Source organism: Triturus cristatus, chromosome 10, assembly GCF_964204655.1.
Source record: "Triturus cristatus chromosome 10, aTriCri1.1, whole genome shotgun sequence".
Classification (NCBI taxonomy): Eukaryota; Metazoa; Chordata; class Amphibia; order Caudata; family Salamandridae; genus Triturus; species Triturus cristatus.
The window spans coordinates 873,304,453-873,318,932 of NC_140593.1; the positions used below are offsets into that span (position 1 = coordinate 873,304,453).

The window sequence follows — 14,480 nt, forward strand, 5'->3', positions numbered from 1 at the left end:
GTGTAAGCTCTGGATCTGTCACACAGAGCAGGTTATCGTCCACACATCAGGATATTTTATTTTCCACTGTTGGGTCCATTGCAGGATCCCGACCAATGGGTACTGCCTTACTCAGGGCGCCATGGGTTCCAATGCAAGCACAAATATCAAAAGTGACATGGGGCAACCCCGCCATGTACCACGGCACAATGGGAAGACTTTGGACATTTACCCTCACTTGTACAAGTGGGTCAGCATATGGAAGTTGTACTCATTTTATAAAACTTGGACCCAAGCCCATTCTAGCCAGCACCTCAAACATATATACCCATTCAACGTAGTCCAATGCCATAAGGGCATCTAACGAGAATACTAGTGCCTGCACATGTAGTTGAGGAGCCCTGCTCAGCACGTTATGGAGAGTTCTCCGGTTTAGTGTGATGCTACGATGAGATATAAAGCCTGATTGGTCTGGGTGGATCAGGCCCGAGATCACCTTGGTGAGACGGATGGCCAGAATCGTGACCTATGCATTGAGGAGGGCTATAGATCTATAGGAGGCATAGTCCTCAGGCGACTTCCTATCCTTCAGGGTTGTTACAATGGTAACGAGGCGGTGGTATTGGGTTGCGCACCAAACCAGCGACTCGACATAAATCTTCAGGCAATATGGTGCTAGTTGTTGCGTCACTGGTTAGTGTAGTTCGATCTGCAGTTCGTTGGGCCGGCCGACTTCTCCTCTGTTGTGATCTCCTCTTCGAGGAGCTCTCCATCTGGGGTAGATTAAGTTAGCATTTGTATGTTGGCAAGAAACTCCATTGATTCCTCCACTGTGGCAGACACCGTGGGAAGTTCTAATTGATCTTGGGTGATTTAAGATACCACAGGTTGAGTGAAACAGTGCGTGGAGGTCCTGCCCTGCCGGGCCCACATGGAGTGATCCGTGATGCCCTGTGCCAGATGAGTGTCTAAGAAGAGGTGTAATCGGAGAGAGATTCTGTTTGCCCCAGAATGAAAGGTGAATTGCTGCTCGTAGGGGTTGTAGGCCCACCATAAATCAGCCAACCCAAGTGCCAAAAGAAAATCCACTAGTGAACGTCGTGGAAAGAGTGTCTGGGAGAACTGCGGTCACGTTCGTCGCACAACACTTTATTAAAGTCAGCCCATTATCAATTTTCCATCTGGTAATTTGAGGAGTAGGGAGCTCAGGTCAGGAAACTGGGCTTCATAGAGTTATACAGAGCAGATGTTGACTGTCTCTATCTCCGCTCTTAGTGAGTGCCACTAAGGGGCCATGGGTATCTGCTGGACTGTGCTGGGGAATCCCCACCCGTCAGGAGTCAGTCGCCAGGAGCATGTGCCGCTAGTATGTAGCCCTATCTGTTAATTAACTTCTAGGGGTTTCTTTTCAAATGAGTCTTTTAGTAGGACTGCATCAGGAGCATGTTGCTTAAGGTAGGCCATTGGCATTCCATGATAAGAATGTAATAGCCTGTGTGTGATGTTGTACAGTCATCAGTGTGGTTAGGGAAGTCTGTGCCACAGTAGCAGCGACCCATGTGCCCAACCAGCAGGTGGGCTGGGGGAAGCTCTGCAGTGCCTTTGTCACACTCACTCCCGCCTCCCTGCATTGCGGACTTGAAACTTCCTGCCACCCCAACTTTGCAGGGTGCCTCTCATCCTTAACCTGAACTAAACAGCTAAACCCTGACAATCACCAACATGAAACCCACCCACCGCCCCCCAGAAAAAATAGTTATTAAGAGTCATCTGGTCTCTCTATCCACTCTGTAACCCCCTTCCTCCTTAGCAACTCTTCCACAGCCACGGTAGAACATTCAAGGCAGTCAGTTTCCTGTGTCAAAAGGAAAAAGGTTCATAGTACCTAGTCGGTCAGCCCTGGCCATCAAACCAGTCCAGGCGCTGTTCTTGTGTCGCTGTGGCCTGAGTCCTGCTGCTTTGGCAATCCCTGTTCGTTGGTTGGATTTTCAGTGTTCTTTCGATTGTCAGCTTGATGCATTACAGCACATTAAAGATGATTTCTTCAACAAACAAATCGAAGGCAGGACCCTCTGCCTTCTCAGGCACTCCAACCGGGCGAACATTGTTGCACTTTGAGCAGTTGTAGCTTATACAGTGTTGAGATTAACACCCAACTCAGAGGAAAGTCTTTTTGAACCCAATAAATTGCATGCCAGTTTTGTACACCTTATTTTTATTTTTGAAGCATTTAATGATTTGTGATGTTTGGGGCCCTCTTAAAGCACCTGTTTGGCTTTGTGTATGACTAGATGATAGTGATCCTAAAAACTGTCTATTTCTGAAAGAATATAGATTGTTAGCAGTACTACTGTGCTGTTGATCATAAATGGAGGTATGTAGATCTAATGGATACCATTCATCTGTAATGTCTATCTCGGTTTAATGAAAATGCAATAAAGTTTGTGTTTAAAGTCGTGAAATTTGAGGATGTGTAGAAATGATGAATTAACGCTTACCTAAACTTTTGAATTTCTAGTCCTTTTGTGACCGTCCTTGTTGATGTATTCAACTGTAACTCCTCTGTCCTAGTCAAATTGTTTTTTTTCTAGAGGGGTGTGGGGTAGTTGGGTGCTGAGCATTAACGGGAAGCTGCAACCACCTTTTGTTTTGGCATTGTAGCACATTCTCTTTTTGTACACCTATTTGTGTGGGTCTGTTAAAGCCTGATTCAAGTAACATTGTTTTACAAGTTTTTGGTAGTGTGAATTTGTATAGTGTTTTGATTATAAATGGCATTCTGGGAGTTGGTGTTGAAGTAAAGCAAGTTTGTATAGTAGAATGTTTGCTCCTGTTTGTCCATGATAACGCTGCCTTAGCAGGTTTCTAATTTCTACCTGCCTTTTTTTTGTTTTTCGTTTTTTCCTTTTTTGGTAGTACATGGAGGAACTTGCAGATGCCCTAATATACTGTCACAACAAGAAAGTCATTCACAGAGACATAAAGCCGGAAAACCTGCTGATGGGTTACAAGGGCGAGTTGAAGATTGCAGATTTTGGCTGGTCGGTCCATGCACCTTCACTTAGGTAACCTGAATCGGAGTACAGTACTTTTTACTTTAGCCATCCACTGATTGACTGCAATATGCTCAGCACTGTTTGGTGACGAAAGCAGTACAGATGTGCTTTTTTTCTTCTCGTAATGCTCTATTGTAATTTGAGTGAAAGTATCTCAATTAGATCGGCCTGGTTAGGTCCTAAATGGGTACAACCCTACTCAGCCATGTATCCAAATGAGCAAATTCATTTAAAAATTGACATTTACCTGGGCATTGCTGTGTGCCTGTGCCCTTGCATTTGGTGTAATAATGGGACTTAGGATTTTCATTTTCTTTTATGAATTTAACCAGTTATCCAAGAGTGACCACATTTGTGTGTTCTGTTCATTACATCATTGCCTGTCCAGTGTGCCTATATATTTCACATATTCTAGCCATTCTGTATGTAAAAGTGCATTTGCCTTAACCTAGTTCTTACAGATTTCTCTTCAGGCCAGCAACATGTAGAACAAAAGTTCACCCCCTTTCTCTCTACTTTAGTGACTATACCAGAGATAAGTATCAGACCTACCACCATCTTCTGCCGCAGGATTTCTAATACAGTATTACCATTTTGCCAGTGTGTTTGGCTCTTCGAGCAGTTGGCAAACATATGCACATAATCACCACAACATTTTATTTTTGCCAGCCTTACCGGAGTACAAGAGCCACTGTAGAGTGAAGTTTTTTTCCTTTAAGAAGAGGATTTCACTATATTTAAGTTTATCTGGTTCTTGTAGGTAAGCATTTGTTCCCTACTTGCATTGGCGAGTTCTGAGTCTCTTCTGGAGACTACTATAAATTTCCTTAGCACCTCTCCACTTTGTTTCCTAGGTGCTGTATCCTGAAAATCTATGCCAGATGGAGTTGTTTCTTGATTAATGTCTTTATTTGTCTTAAACCAGTCCAGGAACTGATTCTATTAAAAGTCTCGATCTTGCCCTTTGTTTTCTCATTCAAGGCATTTCAAGACATTAATTCTATCCTTCCATTAGATCTCCCCATATATATATATATATCTCACACTTGCATTAAGGGAAGAGTTAATCTGTCTTTCGTACATTCTGTTGTCACTGGTGAGTCAAAAATTGGTGCCAATTTGCTATAAGGGACATTCATTACAGACCGCAGATCGTAATAGCTTCAGATGCTCTTCCTTAAATTACCAACAATACTATTGAAAGTCTAGAGCAGTTAGTCCTCCCTCTTCACTCAAGGATTTTTTTACTTCGTCCTCCAATAGATTCTGACTCCTTTCAATATCCAAATACAAACTATTATCTTCACCTGTAATTTTCCTATCAATATAAGGGCATATTGTTACACATTAAGGTGAATTTGGCAGAACAATCCTTTTAATCTGATTTACTGAAACTGGGTATTACAGTTCACCCGATTTTAAATGCCTTCAACGCATCAAGTGTTAAAATGATTAAAGGCGTTGTAAACCTTGTTGCCTTATCTATAGATCCTATGGCGAGTGTGCCACCTCGTACATATGCCTACCTGGGAGAAAACCTATGCTTGATGTACCGTCTATTTAATTGTTGCATAGTCTCCTTGCTAGAATGTTAAATATTTCATCATCCGAATCAAAGGGCGAGATTCGTGTCTGATTCACATTCCATTGTTACTTTATTAGGTTTTAGGATGTAGTTATAACTGCCGCCTTCCAGGTGGGTGGTATTTGCACTCCTCCTAACACTATTTGTAGGAACCAGTCTCTTACGTAGTGGACCACAAAAAAGGTACACTGTAGACTTCAGGCAAACCCCATAGGAATTAGGGGCACAAATGACACCCCAAATGCTCTTATGGTAGTGTGGGCGAGCAGTTGGGCATATCAGAGGCTAGTTCTAAGCTTTATTACACACGCAAAGGCAGTGAGACCACACTCAAAGAAATCTGACGCAATTAATAAAAATAACACCTATTTTTATGAAAATTTAGATACCAAGGTCACCAGAATCAGGTAAGTATTTTTCAAGTTATGAATTTTTACAGTTTGCAAAAGTTGACAGCAGTTTTTGGGTGCGGTAATTTTATCACATGGGGCAAAACATGTACTGCACTCGGACACTTAACATCGGCTTACGGCACTGTTCTTCTGGACTTAAGAGGAGTATGGGGCAAGGTTCAAGGCCACAGGTCACCTCGGGAGGCTCTTTGGCGTATGGTGCAGAGGTGTGTTACGGCGTCTGTCCCATTCACTTCAATGGGAGAACTGTCAGATTGCAAAGAAGCTGCAAGCTGGGACTGGGGGACCAGTCTGGTGAAACCCACAGGGGGGTTCAACCCTTGAGATCCTCGGTCACTTAGGGACACAGTTGGTCCACTTCTCCTTAGGCTGTGGGGTTCGGGTGCAGTGGTGTCTGATGGCATTGGGTTCCTGTATTGGAGTCACCCGCGGTAGGAGAGGGCCTGCAGAAAGGCTGCAGGTGGAGACCAGAAGTCAGTTCTGGGCAGGTCTAGCTCTTGTGGGTCTGTGGACCTTGTTGGCACAGTTGCCTCCCTTGGACTTTGGCTCTGGAGTAAGGGTGCTTTGAGGCGTTTGGTGGAGGTGGTCGCAGACTCACTCTTGGTCTTTCTTTCTGCTGCAGAGGGGCAAACGGGACAGCTGGGCCAACAGGACAGCTGGGCCTCACTCAATGTGGGTCTCATTGTTTGTGAAGCCGCTCGACGTTCAGGACGGTCTTCCTTGGCGTTTGTGTCCGGATTGGACACAAAAAGCCTTTCCTGCTGCAAGTAGTCAGTACACCAGATATTGGTGGTGATCGGCTCTGGTCAGACTGACCTGTAGGAGCACCGCTACCACTACCTGTGCAGCTGCTTCGTCGCTAGTCCCCGTAGTCCGCTACTTCTCCGTGGTGTGTTCAGTTTCACCCATGGTCTCCTCAATGTTAAGATGGCTTCCCTGCTCACTTGCAATATCTAGTAATGGAACTAGACATCACAGGGGCATATCTGCTCCTACAGATATGTCCTCTCATAAAATATAATTCACCCTGCCTTAGGGCTCAAAGGCCTGCTGTAAGGGGGCGGGGGGGGTTTGCATATGTCAGATGTGGTGACAGGCATGACACACAGTGCGTGATGTCATATTTTCACTCCTAGTTTGTACCATGCCATGCAGCCTGGCCTACAAGGGCTGTCTGTGTGGAATTTGTCTGCAAGTCCCTTGGAGCGGTATAAGATATGCTGCAGCCCTTAGTGACCCTCTTTAGTACTCCTGCCCTATGTACCTGGGGTGCGATTTACTAGGGACTTATGGGGTGCTTAGGTCCTTTGCCCATTATAGCAGAATTAGACAACATCTTGTTTTAGGGAAGGGGCAGTGACATTGAGGTCTGGTTAGCAGGCCTCAGTGGTGCACTGTCAATTGAAAATCCGCTTCTAGTAGCCAAAAAGGAGTTGGAATGTGTGGGGGGAGTAACTGCAACAAAAGCCCAGTTTCTGCACTATTGCATTAAATAGTTTACGCCATATCAGAATTGTTTTCTGCTAACTTCTGATATACCTAATTTGGGATATTATCTGGACCAGATACCTTTCCTAACTTAGAGCTCCCAATTTCTCCTCTGGGTTTCCTTAGGAGTCAAAGCTGCCACTAGACAACTCCTCTCTCTCTCTCTCTCTCTCCCCAGCAGGTACATTAATCACTGACGTTACCTTGCCACTTTTATGGTTGCTTTGAAAAATGCCGATTATATAAGGAACTTCGTAGTGCCTTTAAAACTGCTGCCTGCGGACCCCCTGGCAATGTGTCGCGGACCTCATTACTACATATTTCCATGGAGTTAAACCTGGACATCTAACTGCTTATGGTATTGCACCCTAGAAGCTGACAACATCAGCATTTTTAGCAATGGTTAGAACCAAATATATTTGGTCTCAACCTTTGAACCTCTGCAGATTTTGGTAAATTAAATGTTTTTTGATGTTTTTTTTTTTTTTTGCATGTATTTTCTCATCTTTGCATTTTATATCGGGCAGAGGGAAAGCCTTCGAAATATTGTAAAGGATCCATGCATGTAATAGGTCTTAGAATAGGGTGTGCTGATGGGAAATATGTACAAGTAGTACGGGTAATGACCATTTTAATTAGATTTGTGAACCAGGTAACCATAACTTCATCTCCATCATGCAATTCTAATGACTGTACATGTTGGATTTGTCTCAAGAAATGACCTTCGGATTGAGGTCAGTGGTAGAGAGATGTGCAACCTTTTAACTGGTTTAAATCTGTGCAAGGCCATGTCTTGCGATCTTCAACCCTGCAGGGCAGAAACCCAGGCAAGGTTCTGGTGTAAATGCTAGGTACAGGATCTTACTGAAGGTAGACAAAAGCCCAATTGGCATAACAAAATTTGAGCCTGGGGGATGAACGTGCTTGAGGTGGCCCAGAATCCTGAGCTGCACTTCGCTTATGAGGCCCAAAAAGTTTGAAAATGATCTGGGGTTGTGTGCTCCCATTCAGTGCCTATGCAGCTTAAAGGATTGTGGCATTTGAAAGCATGGTCAAGGCTGGTTCGGTCCATTTCTCTCAATTTTAATTTCTTTTAGTAACAGTTCTTAAGTTTGACGGGTATTCCCTGACGTATGTCCAGTGATCCGCTTTGTCCTAGAACTCAAGCTGCACCTCATTAACAAGGCCAACTGTCCAGAATGGGCCTGGCCTAGAAGTTCAGTCTGAACTGTCATTTTGGGCTGGATAGGAATATGACCCAGAGTAGTAATGGAGAAAGATAATTTGGTGTATACCCTTTGCAACTGCTGGTGTATATCTGTTCAGACTTCATTATTTTTCTAAAAGGATTTAAAATCTGACTTTTTGGGGATTTTTTGCTGAATATTTGGGTTTGGCTGTGTTGTGAGAACTGTAGACCACCTGAAAAATGTGCTACAGCCATGGAAGAATAGACTCCCAAATGGATTCCCAGAGGTGCAAACTACAAAACCCCAAAAATCGCTATCTTCTAGTGAATCCATGGTACCGTTTTATACGACTGGAGTCTCACTTGCTGGTCCCAGTAGTTTGTAAACTTCCGCTCCTACTTGGTGGGATGTCTTTCAATGTATTGGTCTGTGCCATGGTACAGTTTTATTTTCTATTCAAAACTTGGTTAGGGGTACAATGCCAGTGCGCAAGTCCAGACTTTCTGATCTGTACATTTTGTCACAGCCGCCCTGTTAGAATTGAAGCTCTTGAAGTCGGTCTTCATGTGCACCCCTTTGAAGTGGTTTAAACATCCTGGCGAAAAGAGGAGAGGAGCGGTGCTGAGCCAAAAATTCAGGGTTGCCTTAGGCAGGGCAGTGGCATCTTGCAATTTGGTAACTGTGAGAAAGTGCCATCTTTCTTGCATGGTATACCCCCTCTTTTTGCTGAATGTACTTTGACTGAGTGTGCCCTGGACTCCTGCCAATCAGGTGCCCAGGGCCTATGTTCCTTCCCTAAAACCCCAACTTGGCAAACCCTGGCCACATGTCAGCCCCTGGTAAATGGTACCCTAGGTACCCAGGGCCTTGTGATTTGGGAAGGCCTCCAAGGGCTGCAGCACTTATTGTGCCACCCTTAGAGGCCCTGTACCCTAACACAAACATACTGCCCTTGCAGGCTGAGTATCTGGGTACAAGACAAAACAAAGCGGGAGCACCCTGAACCTTCCTTCTTTAGATTCCAGATTCCGAAAAAGCAAAGAAGAACAAGAAAGAAGACCTGCCGTGCAGCTGCTAAGAGGAAGACACCAACTGCTTTGGCCCCAGCCCTACCGGCCTGTCGACCCTCGAACCTGCTCCTGCTAAATGCCGGCACCTCCTGTGGCCAGCAACCACACAAACACCGGAGGACCTGGCTGCCTTGTGACTCTTATTCATCTGGGACCCCCATGAGCAGTGTCTCTGCTCAAAGCAAGTTTCTAACCCCTGGCATTAGCCTGGAACCGCGAACCCTGCACACTCTGCACCCGCCAAGTGGACAAAAACACCCCCCCTCCCCCCCCCCCCCCCCCCCCCCCGCCGCGATCAACAGAGGGTAGGATTTCCCGACATCAAAAGGCACCCCGGCCCCCTGTGCCCAACTCCTGGGTACCTACCTATCCTCCAACTTACCTCTCAAAGTGGTGGTGGCACCCAAAGAGTCTTCGTCCCTGAGCTTGCAGCCTTTTTCCAACCAGGAGTTTTCACATTGAAATCAATTGAGCGCCCAAAGGCTCAAAAGCACCCTGCACCCAGCCGCCCGAGTGGCCCTGGCAGTGTAACCTCTACACCTATCTACTTCCCCATTTGCCCTGAGCAAGTGACCAGGAGCCCAGCTCCCCCAGCCGCGTGGCCTGCTAGTGAGCAGCCACCAACCAAGGCCCCCTACCTCCCATAGGATAACATTGGGCCTCACTCTGCACCCGGGTGCCCCTTTGCTGCTGAGGGTGTCAACTGTACCTACCTGACCCTGGGAGACCCCGGAGTCTGTGCCCAAAACCTTAACTTTGCCAGTCGAGTACTTACCCAAAAGCCGATAACACAATTTTCTCCCTAGGATAACATTGACTGGTTTCTTCTGAAATTTCTTCTAAGTGTGGAGTTTCTAAAACTTAAAATATTCACCAAAAATCAGCCGAGTAACGAAAACGAAAATACTCACCTGCTATTAGGAGAGATCCCAGTGCTGGATATTGGTGCCTAGCACTGACCCTGAAAAATATTCACAACCGTACTTACCAGTAACCCAATTTTCTTCCATAGGGAACCATTGACTGTTTCTCTATGAAATTTCTTTTAAGTGTCGATTTGACAAACTTATAAATATTCCTTAAAAATCGCCTGTACAACTTAAACGCAGTTTCTCAACTGCTTACAGGTGGTACCCTAGTGCTGGATCCAGGATCCAACACTGACCTCGAAAAAGTACCCATAACCCCACTTACCTGCTAAGTGAATTTCCTTCCATAGGATAACATTGGTAATTAGATCAGAAAACGTTTCTAAGTGTCAACTTGCAAAATGTTGCTTAAACTTAACCGAATTTACTCACTTGTTTCCAAGAACTGTCCCAAGACTAAATCTAGGACCCAGTCCTGGAGTTAGAAAAGTAATCCTGAAAGTAATTATTTGCATATAACTTAGTTCCCATTGAGCTCAATGTATTATTGAGTTTGAAATTGTGTTGCCTATTGCAACAACCTGTAACTATTACCTACAAAAGTCAATTGCATATTGCAAAAGTACTTAACTAAAGCATCTCATTCTGAGAGTATATTTTGATACCTATTGTTGGTTCTAAAATAAAACAACCATATATTTTTTTTTTTTTATATAAACCATTGGCCTAGAGTTCAGTTCTTGAGTGTGAGAGACCATTTGCTGACTGAGTGTGTACAACAAATGCTTTTCACTGTCCTCTGATACTGCCTTACTGCTCGGCCAAGCTACCACTTTAGAGAGTAAGGTTATATCTAACTTTAACCTCTGCCAAACCTCTGGGGACTGTGGGCTCTCTACACACTGTACCTATTTGGGAACAGTATATACAGAGCCACTTTCTCACAGTAACTGAATAAGAGGCTGTAGCAAGATATGGCCTACGCCCCGAAGAGTATCTAAGTGCTTCATTGTAGGGTAAGTGGGGCTCAGTAGATGTTTGCCTCAGCTGGAGAACTCCATCAAGGCATTAGTTTTGACCTTTTTGGTGGGAAGCTTGAACTTCGGCTGTCTGGTGCATGACCATTGCTAAAGATGCGCACTCCTCTGTGACAGGACCGGAGGGTGAGAGGAGTCCTACCTCAGGGAGGGGGATGTCAAAGCCAGGCTTCTTTAAGGCCATCATACCAATTTTCTTAGTGGTATGGTTGCTGTATCTCATCCGCATCATTTTCCTTGTCCGAATCTGTCCGAAATAAGGAATGCATCATGTGTTCCATGTGGAGGTGGCAAATTAAACGGGGGAGATTACGCTTTGTCAAAAAATAGAGCGAATCATCAGTTGGGGTTGTGACAGTGCCCATCCTGTGCCGTAGATGGAGTCTGCATTGGCATCAAAGCTTCGGAAATTAGCATGGCACTGGAGTCTGTAAAGGTGCCATTGGAGGCCCACTCGTGGATTCAGAGGGTCCAATTGGAGCGGAGTGCAAAGCTGCCAACAATGTCACCGATGGAGGGCCTCTTGGCTCCTTGGGCCAAGAGGCACCCAGGAGGTAGTTGGAAAGATCTTAAGAGTATGAGCATGACTTAGCTGAACTTTAATCTGCCTTGGCGTCTCAAACCTTGTAAACTCAGGTTCTGTAGTAGGGGATCTCTGTGTATAGTCATAATCTAGTGAATAGTCCCGCCCATGTGCGTGGACCCCGGAGCAATAAAAAATAATCTCTTAAGGTGTCAAATCATGCAGACCTGCATCCACCTTTAAGAGAGAATTTAATTTAAAGACAGATAATGCAGCTTATACCCACAGGCTACACTGTCCAGTACTTCAACTAGAATTCCACCAACATCCACAAACAGCACTGCCTGTCTAGTTTTTCTCCACATAGGAAAAAACCCTGCCTCTACCAGCAAAAGCCTCTGGAATGATAGAGAGGAAGGAGTGGACAGACAAGCCCCATAGGCTGCCATTATGTGGCTTAGAACAGGATACTGTGCCTTTAAGAAAACTTTCCAGATTTCCAGAACTTTCCCCAGTATCCCAGAATGCCCAGCAGGTCCCATCTACTTTCAGTTCTTTTTTCCGGCTCCTGCTAGCAGGACCCTGGAGCATTGAGCTCTCCCCTTTTCAAGGGTTTTTTGGAGTTTTTGTCAATTTTTGTCACTTTTTCAAGTGCTTAGTAGCTGGTACTGTCAACATGCCTGGCTTGTTCGACAAGTGCCCGGAATGTGGGAGAAAGAAGGCTAAAACTGATCCACACGAGGTGTGTATAGGTTGCCTTCCCGAGTCCCACGTGCCTGAAGACTGATATCTGCCACTCGTTCTCAGCCAGGACCCTGAGGGACAGAATGAAAATCAGGCTTCAAGTTCTGGAGGAGAGAAGGCTGAAGGCACCAGGTGGGTCTGGAGGGGCTGATTTGGCCCATACTGAGGCCTCTGGGGGATTGCGGAAATCTGCAAGGCGGCCACTTGGAAGTCGGTCCATACCTTTGCTGCGCTTTACTGTCTGGACTCAGATGCCAGGGCAGATGCTCGGGTTGGGCAGGCTTCGCTGCGAAACTTGTTCGCACAGTAGTGGGTTTGTCTTGTTTGTTCTCCACCGCTGCTGTTGTGTGGGGATGGGCTTGCCATTCTATTCACTAGATTATGACTATACACAGAGATCCCCTACTACAGAAGGAGTAGTTTCTTTTCTGTAACTCCAGTTCTGTAGTAGGGGTATCTCTGTTATAGTCATAAGCGCCCGCCCTCCTCCCCGGTGGAGAGATATTTATTCATGTGAAGAATGCTACAGGTCTGGCGTGCTACGCCTTCAAAAAGAACTGAAAGTAGATGGGACCTGCTGGGCATTCTGGGATACTGGGGAAAGTTCTGGAAATCTGGAAAGTTTTCTTAAAGGCACAGTATCCTGTTCTAAGCCACATAATGGCAGCCTATGGGGCTTGTCTGTCCACTCCTTCCTCTCTATCATTCCAGAGGCTTTTGCTGGTAGAGGCAGGGTTTTTTCCTATGTGGAGAAAAACTAGACAGGCAGTGCTGTTTGTGGATGTTGGTGGAATTCTAGTTGAAGTAATGGACAGTGTAGCCTGTGGGTATAAGCTGCATTATCTGTCTTTAAATTAAATTCTCTCTTAAAGGTGTATGCAGGTCTGCATGATTTGTCACCTTTTAGAGATTATTTTTTTATTGCTCCGGGGTCCACTCACATGGGCGGGACTATTCACTAGATTATGACTATAACCGAGATACCCCTACTACAGAACTGGAGTTACAGAAAAGAAACTACTCCTTGTGCTTGGACAAATTGCAGGATGGGCTGCGATGTCAACCGACATTCGAAGGCATGGCAACACCCTTGCGCCTTCTCAGGAGAATGTGAGTGGCATGAAGGGACCGAGTTCTGCTTGGATTTTTTGTTTTGTCATGGTGGTGTTTGTTTTCATTGTCTGTGGATGGTGAATTTACATGCAGGTGTTACTCTAATGAACATTAAGGTTCAGAAGAGCTGTACATGTGCACCATGTCAGAGGTTAATAAAGATGAATGCTCTCTACTGAATAACCTTTTACAGGTTTGGGCTCTTCCTTCTGTTAGGCTAGATTAAAGACCTATCTTTTACCTTGAGCAGGAGTCTTATTTAAGTTGTGGTTGTACATCTGCTTCTTATTTGTGTTTTTAATTGTATGTTCTAGGTGGTAACTTGCTATTTCATTGCTAGAAGGTAAACTATCCTTGGGGCAATATGTACTCAACTTTGGTCTCGCCGCATGCTTCTTTTCTTTGTTTATGCAGGAGAAAGACTATGTGCGGAACGCTGGACTATCTGCCTCCTGAGATGATTGAAGGGAAGACCCATGATGAGAAAGTGGACCTTTGGTGCATTGGAGTCCTCTGTTACGAGTTCCTTGTGGGACATCCGCCCTTTGAAAGTGCAAACCACACTGAGACCTACAAGCGTATAACAAAGGTATTGAGTGGTATCTTTCTCCTTGCAGCCACTTCAGAATACTGGCCTGTGACGCTAGTTGGTAACTAGTTAATTGGACTTGGTAGCAAAAACATATGAAACAAATTAAGATTTCATTTAAAAAAACACCTCTAATTCATTAAGTTAAAATTATGCTGCTTCTACTTTCTCTTCGGTTCTTGCTGTCGTCCATGGAGGCTGTATCAAGTAAAATTACCTGTCTCTGGGGCCAGTGTCGTCCTACTGGCCGCTGCTTGTAGGGGTACTTTTCTATTTTAATTTTTCAAGTAGCACTCCTTAAGAGTGCATCTGTTTGCAAGCCCTCTCTACCCCGCCCTCATCTTTGTTTGTCCTTTACCTCCCACCCTTTGCTGCTTTGTTGCTGTGTGGCTGCTATTTAAGCTTGCAGACACACATTTAGTAATCTCCACGGTAAATGGAAGCATATGCTATATACATGACATTTAATTTACCAGCCATACACGCAGCAATATGCAATTTTTGCAGCTTTTTTTTTTTGTTCATATTTATTTTAGAGATGCCCCCGAAAGAGTTGTCCTTTAACAAGAGATTTTTTTTCTGCTGTATGTTGTGTTCTGCTGTTTGTGTGCAGACTTCTCTTAGACCTTCAAACAGACAGCAAGAGGCTGAAAAGAGGTTTACAGCATGTACTGGGGATCCCACACATCCAGTTAGGACAAGTCATGTGCAACAAAAGCCGATGTGACACTTGTACAGATACTTTTACACAGATACATTTACACATTCAGCCTTCCCTTTAGCTACACTGCACCTCTGAACTCCCTTGGCAGCCTCTCCTCCGT

At 45.0% G+C, this 14,480-nt stretch overlaps 1 protein-coding gene across 8 annotated transcripts in view; it reads left to right on the plus strand.

The window, feature by feature from the left end:
* Positions 1-14,480, plus strand: part of LOC146796147 (aurora kinase B-A-like) — a 67,701-nt gene that overhangs the window by 24,408 nt on the left and 28,813 nt on the right. For all 8 annotated transcript variants that reach the window (XM_085628534.1, XM_085628532.1, XM_085628537.1 and 5 more), the window contains exons 7-8: positions 2,896-3,044; positions 13,482-13,656. In XM_085628534.1, the coding sequence (XP_085484660.1) occupies positions 2,896-3,044; positions 13,482-13,656 (324 nt within the window). The remainder of the gene's footprint in view (positions 1-2,895; positions 3,045-13,481; positions 13,657-14,480) is intronic.